The 7,283-nt window shown below is 40.3% G+C and overlaps 1 protein-coding gene across 1 annotated transcript; it reads right to left on the bottom strand.

Annotated features, from left to right (window-relative positions):
* Positions 1–1,668: 1,668 nt before the first annotated feature.
* On the bottom strand, positions 1,669–6,292 carry LOC104529460 (protein NDNF). The gene is made up of 3 exons (XM_010173780.1): positions 6,108–6,292; positions 4,025–4,158; positions 1,669–3,020 (listed from the first exon to the last, which is right to left on the bottom strand). The coding sequence occupies exons 1-3, from the start codon at positions 6,290–6,292 to the stop codon at positions 1,669–1,671; spliced, it is 1,671 nt and encodes a 556-aa protein (XP_010172082.1).
* Positions 6,293–7,283: the final 991 nt, after the last annotated feature.

Here is a 7,283-nt window from a genome sequence, read left to right as displayed (position 1 = left end):
GACCTCTGTTGCTCTTTGAGCTGAGACTGTTTTTGGAAGGAGCAATATGAAGAGCAGGCTTGCCTTAGAAAGAAGGCAGTGCAGCGGCCAGCCCATGTAATTAGCCAAAAGCCCTGCAGAGTGTGGGGAGGAGGCCACAGAGTACATGGCTCCTCCTGTGGCACTGCTCAATCCAGAACAGCACCTGCAGGAACGTAAAGCCTAGTCAAAGCCCAGATAATGCAGCTGATCCCTGGCAGAGGCTGGAATGCTGCTTCTGGGACTGAGCCTGCTAACATATAGCATGCACTGCACAGGGTGCACAATGCTATAAAATCTGGAGCAGGAAATGCATAATCCTCTGTGTATGCACAGAGGACTGATTTAGTTCTTAGCAAGTGCCTTCAAGGATGCTTGGAGGTAATAATTATTTAGATTAAAGTAGAACCTTGATGACTCTGAATTGCAAGTGAACTTCTGAAATATACAGTAATAGAATTAATAATTTATCTCTTTGTTTAGTGTAATTGTAGAGGAAGAAGAATTACATCAGGCAAGATTTTTCTGGCAACATCTGGATCAGTGAATCTATCATATTTCTTTATATGTAAATTCCAGACCTATCAAGAGCCTGTGTACAAAATATTTTCTGATGATAATTGAAATTGAGCATAGGGGGGTTTTATTAAGAGTTTTAGTTCTTTCCAATTTTTTTTATACTGTCTCTTGTCATCTAAGGAAGGTAATAAAGGAAAGAAGACAGGAAAAAAAAGTGTTTGTCAGAATTTTTACTACAAATATTTTCCCTCCATGATATTTAATACGAAAATTACATTTAATTTTTCCTAAAGCAACGCATTCATTGATACAGACTGGGTTAAGGATTTAAAGAATGAGCATATTACACTCAGGAGTCACACAGTGATACACATAAGCTTGATGTCAGAGACCAGAGATAAAAAAAACCTCCTTTCCATGGCAAGATTCTTTTCCTCAATGGGCAGCAGTATAGCAGTGTATTTGTATACTCCCCAGAAAAGCTGGTTCCTGGCCTAAATTTTGTCTGTTTCTAACCAAGCACAATCCCTTTATAGAAATGGGAGCCAAACAAACATACAGGCAATAGCAGGTGTATTTCCACCTGCTTTACTCAAGGTGTGGAGCTTTACACCAGTTCCACTGCTTTCCTTAATTTCTTTTTGACTCCATCCCTTTTCAAACAGCGGGGAAGTTCAGTTTCTCAGAAGCAGCTTGACTTGTGGGGTCTCTCAGTTCCTCATTAGCTGATGGAGTTACACAAAGTGGAAAACTCTCTGGGACTTTAAAATATGTGCTTCTTGAGAGGTATTTGCCATCACTTCTATATTGGATTTCAGAAGCATTTTAGGTAACCAATCTGTTTCTCATGGGTGCCATTGTGGGAATTTTATTTCCATGTGCATGGATTTATTTCACAGGTCTGTTTTTTATGTCTGAATGAGACAGCTGGGGGGGGGAACTGATAGAGGAGAGAAGATGCAAAAGTAAGCATAATGATCTAGAAAACTAAGATGTTTCCTCCATAGAATCTCACAGCTTTAATTTTTTGTGAGTCAGCATATTTTTAACTGCATGGGCTATGGCATGGGTTGGCATAGATTTTTATAATAGTCTTCATTCTCCCACTTCAAAACATTTCTTTAAAAACCTTCAACATTTTTTTCTGGTCTTCACAACTTTGCTGTCATATCTGACGGGGATGCCAGATGGCCCAAAGAGATAAACATCAAACAAGTAAAGGGTCCCTGCATCGAGCCCTTTGATGGTCTCTGTGGTGACAGCTCGTTGGAGGTTTATATCATAGAAATACTTACACAGCACCTTCTCCGACTTGTGCCGAGATCCAGGTCCAGAGCACCTGTCTGCACTCTGCAGTTCCATCCAGACCTGATCATCTTCAATCCTTTTCTTGTACACACAGTACTTGCTCTCCTCTTGTGTTCCTAGCCAGGCAATGGTGACAGAGTTACAGGTCCTCAGCTTACTGAAGGACTTGATTTTTAAGCTCTCTGGAAGAAGTGGGAATAAGGGCTTGTGGAAATGAGGGGATACCTGTACTTTCACAGAAGAGTTAGACTCTTCTGTAGACCTCAGCTGCACCAAATATATGTCCAGCAGCTTTCCCTTCAGTGAGAAATACCTCAGCCCTGAGATGTTTTCCGATGCCACTATTTTACCGTTCTTTGTTATGTGGACCTGTACTTGGCCCTGGCACAACTGAAAGGTGAACTGTATTTTCTTATGCCTTGCCTGGTACTGCAGACTGTAGGATTTCTGTTTTTTCCCATCCAGGACAACCTGAATCACTTTCCCATCTTTCAGCTCTGTCACTTTAGGTTCAGGTTCTTCCAGAGTTCTTGCAAATGTCCCTGTGTAAGCAGCGCTGGCATTTGTGAGGAGATTGACAACAAAAACATCAAAGTAATACTGAGTGCTGGGACTGAGATGGGGCACTGTGTAAGTGTTCTTGGTACCCATGCATATCTGCCTGACTTCCCCACTACTTGCTTTGTTGATGATACTCAATTCACTGTTGGACAGTATCATCACCTGCTGTGGTTCAAGAAGGTATGGAGAAAGAGATAAAGCTAATGTAGGTGGCAGTTTTATTCCAGAGGATCTGATTGCTGTCTCAGCAGCGCATAAGCTCTTGTAGTTGTGCTTTTCATTAACTAGAAGACAGTACTGGATGTTTTCTCTGTGTTGCAAGACAGCGGGACTGTGTTTCCAGGTCAGAGTCACTGTTGTATGCCCAATGCCAATAACATCTATGCGTGGATCCATTGGAAGCTCTGGATAGAGGTACCCAGATGTTGTGTCAGTTGCTAAGTACACTGTAATGTGTGTGTCTCGCTCAGTGGATAAGAACTCTAGCATGTAAAGGGCAGAATGAGAAGATATACCCATGTAAGTCTCTACAGAATTTCCCTTATAGTTAAAAATGGTGGATACCATGCTTGGAGCCTTCTGAGATTTTGAGACCTCTTGTGTCTCATGATCACCTGCAGGCAAAAAGCAGACTTGTGACTTTTGTTTTAACAGACATGAAATAAAATGCATTGTATAGGTGTTACTGCTCATATGTCAGGGAATATCCTACTTTCTTCCTGAAAACAATAATTATAACTAAAAATACTTTTTGCTAGTGGCAATTTGTTAAAATAAAATTTGAGTAGCTTTTATTTTAGTAGTGCAGTTGTAGAATTATGTTTTCAAAAAGAATATAATTTTAAAACCACAACTTGCAAAAAACTTGCATCGTGCCTGATGTCCCTACAATTTTCTTCTTCCAGTGGCTGTCTCTTTAGTTACTTTTCTTCAAGGAAACTCATACTTTATATGAAAGGAGTTTTCTTTGGTTTAGTTTTGTGCCACTGACTATCTCCTCTGAAGAGGGAAAATTTATTACTTCAAAGGAATGTTATTTGAACTTCTCAGATGTACCTGCCTGACAGGTAAGAACTTGTTAATGGCAGCTTTCAGATTTTAAGTTTGAAAAAGTAATTAAAAAATAAATCATGAAAGAATGGAATTTCCTCTTGGGCTAAAGGCAGCATAATGCCCACTGCAAGGGCAGATAGTATTCCTAGAAAAATAAATGGCTGATTTAGCCATTCTGCACATCACTGTGGGGAGCAGAATGACCACTTCAAGTGGCTTAAACCACAGAAAAAAAGGCTGAGACAGCAGAGGAAATTTTGGGCTGATACAAATGGCTTATGAAGCTGATCTGTGTTTGAGGTGCCCTGAAGACCCAGGGTTGTTTCCAAATATTGACCTTAGATTTAGACTTTTTTGCATGTAATCCTTAATTTACTTGAGTTGATGGCAAAATCCCATGGGCTTCCATGTTTCAGCCATTGAGACAAGGATGGTCCTCTTCAGGGGAGTTTACAGGAGAGGGGAGCATGAGACGTTTAAGTTTGTGGGGAATTTTTGGTAACACAACTCCTTACGAATGACTTATGCTTTCCCTGTCTCTGCTCAGGCAGACTGAGGGTTTTACCTGGTGCTGCTTTTCCGAGGAAACTCGATGAAGCCTTGTGCACAAGTATGCTCCATTCGATGGGAACATCACAAGGGGTGACTGTTATTGTGAAAGGTGCAAGGGCTCTACCTTCCTCCAAAACAAAGTAGTACCTGTAAATGTGGATTAAAAACAGTGGATGAATTAAGAAGTGTTAGGAAATTCAAGTCTGCCTGAGACCCCTTGTAATTAGCCATTCTGATGTGGGTCACTCCACTGTGGGTAGAAATGACCACTCCCATTTGAGGTGCATCAACATAAGGGGATGGTGAATGTCTGAAATCTTCAGCTGTGGGAAGAATACATGCTGAATTTTTATAATCCACAAATATTTGCTGGAAGCTTTATCCACTTACCATAGGCAATATATTTCCCACTGAATTTTAACCTGCTATCTCGGTATTTACCTGGTTATTTTGGATGATGGATGTGATTAAACTGACTGCCTTCCAGATAACCACCTGCTGGCTAACTCTGGGGAATTTGGTATGCTTTTTCCCAGGATTGCCTGACTGAAGTTTAGTGAAATCTCTTAGAGCTTATACTCTTATATGTACTTGCACATCTAGGTCTTCCTGGGTGTCAGATGAAGTGGATAGAATAATTTTAGCCAGTACTGAGGATTATCAGATGTCAATGCCAGTTTCATCCAGGCCAGTTCTGACTTGCTTGCCTTCGTGATAGTCTGCTGTGCGTGAGCAGTATGAAGTGACATCAGTCTACTTGTTCAGGTTTTGATTCCTGCTTATTTACAGTAAATCCAGCCTCCTTTGGTCTTTTGTTTAGTTCTGTTGTTTTTGGTATATATGGACTATATACAGCGACAGAACTGTTTGGTCTTGGGTCAGTCACACTGCAGTTAAATGAAAACAATTTGAGGTTTTTTGTTTATTCACTGGTGAGACAAGCCTAGTTGTTATGGATAGATCATGCCAACCTAGAGGTCTGGCTTGCTTTCAGGATATGGCCACTGGGCCAAAGTCAAGCTTCACTGGAAACAGTTCCATGTTCTTGAGTCTTTTACTTTAAGCCCAAACTTGTCCTATCTTGGTTTCCTGTTTGGATGCCTCTGGGGGTTGTAAGGTCCTTGCCTGATCATCTAAACTGAAGGGTTTTTTGCTTCTGAATTGCAATCTTAATGTTATGCCACAGGAGCAGACCAAAATTCACTGCTCTCTGAGATTTCCATACCCATTTGCCTTTAACAAGTAGAGCTCCTAGCTTTGCTCTTGTGATCATTGTCATGTTATATAACATGTGCCATGTTCCAGTTTCTTTCTGTGCAATGAATATTGAGACTGAACCATCTGGCTCACCCTTTGCTCCATGACCACCCTGCTTGGGTGTATGTCAAAATCTGTGCGTGTTGGTAAGTGTCCAAAGTAGAGTCTGATTAAACCACTTGAAGTGTGTCTCTCCCCAAAGTCTTTGCTACCCAAGATGCAGTGCCAGTTGTAACATCTAGATCACCTACATAACTAGATGTGGCAGAAAACTTTGCAGATATTTTGGGGAAGAGGAGGATCTGTGGAATTTCCATATGCAAAACACTTTTGATTTTAGCAAGCTTTAGTGCCATTCAACAAAAACACTTCCAGCATTCAAGACACTGGCAGAAGTTTTTCTGATAAGAAGTCTATGCACATATTCTATTGATTTTTGGGATAGTTACTTGGCTAGGTAAAATTATTGTATTTTACAGTGAATGTAGGATGGCTGATGTGTGTCTGCAGTTCTGAAACCAGGCTGTTTGTGTGACACAACTATTTGCTGTTGGTGCCTACCCATTCTGTATCAGCTCTGCTGCTGCTCTGACAAACACCACACAGAGAGCTGCCTGAAATGCATATCTGAATCTAGACTTCATCTTGGAGGATTGTTCCAGGTTCTGGACAATGTAATGACACTTGAGCTTGACAGCAATGGGGCATTTCTCTGGAAATCCAGCGGACACTGATAGAGCTCTGTAGATCAGTGGTTATTCTTGGCTTGTACTGGTGGCCTGCAGCTATTGGTGTCATAAGGAAGTATCTGAGAACAGGAATGACTGATCTTCTCTTACCTTTTAGGTATATCCTTCAGCAGGTGAACTGTAGTTTCCTTACCATCAGCAAGTATCAGGGAGTGGTAGAAATTGAAGAGATCAGTCTTGAAACTCTGGGAACTGGTGGTGGGTGCTTTTATGGAATGACACAAGCAAACCACCATGAGAAGTTGGAGAGGCAAAGAAAACCAGAACCAGGACATCTTCAGTACTGCAAGGTGAGATGAAAAAAGTGAATGAAAATTGCTGTCTTGAGGGAGAAAATAATCACTGACCCTCTCTTTCTGTGCATTTCCTAGTATTTATCATAATTGCAGCAAGCCAGGCATTCAAACAGCGCCAGTCTCCATTTTGCTAAATTGCTTAAAGTTCACAGAAATATTTCTCAGAGGATCTTTCTGCAAAGATTTAATGGCAGAAGCTGCTATGAAGTTTTTTATTATAGAAAAATATAGTCAATGTAGTACAAGTGCAATATCACAAGACAGTTATAAAAAAAACCCAACAGCTTTCACTGCTGACAAAATGATTGGAGAATTTCACTTAAAATATTTTTCCTAATTTATAGTGTTCATTTTATAAATTTCAAGGCAGGGTTATTTGTAATGGAACTGTCACTTTCAAACTCATAGGAGGTTACTGTATCCCAAACACTGCTTATGCTGTTTAGTCAGAGATAATTTAATTTTTTTCATCCATTGTGACTGTAGGTATGTGTAGAGAAGAGGATCAGAATAACTTATTCAGAGCAATGTAAGATACTGTTTGAAAAGTGGAGGATCCTGGATAAGAATCCCTAAACTGATACTGAGGAGATTTTAAGCTCTTTTTGTATCTCATTTGGAGGAAGGCTTTATTACTGTAGGGCAGCTGGATAAATCATTCTGAGATTTTTTTTGTACTGCACATTCCTCTTACACTTCCAGCCCATCTCAGTGTTTGGTGCTTACTGGAACTGTAACTGCTTTATTGTAATCACTTTGTTAAGAGATTTCTAAAAATCATGTATGCCCTTCCTTTTGCCAGGAGGCTTTATTGTCAGTTTTGAATCTATGAAAGAAATGTATGCAAACAGTCCCCAAAATAATCTCTGCAAATGCTGACATAATTTAAACTGTACTGTGTATATTGCACAGAGCTACACAGATAGGCGACTCCAGTTAGGAAGAGAAATTTTGACGGTGCACTTTGTGA

Source organism: Antrostomus carolinensis, unplaced genomic scaffold (genome assembly GCF_000700745.2).
Source record: "Antrostomus carolinensis isolate BGI_N321 unplaced genomic scaffold, ASM70074v2 scaffold13850, whole genome shotgun sequence".
NCBI lineage: Eukaryota > Metazoa > Chordata > Aves > Caprimulgiformes > Caprimulgidae > Antrostomus > Antrostomus carolinensis.
Note: the sequence above shows the minus strand (reverse complement) of the source record. Positions and strands in the feature narration are given on the sequence as shown.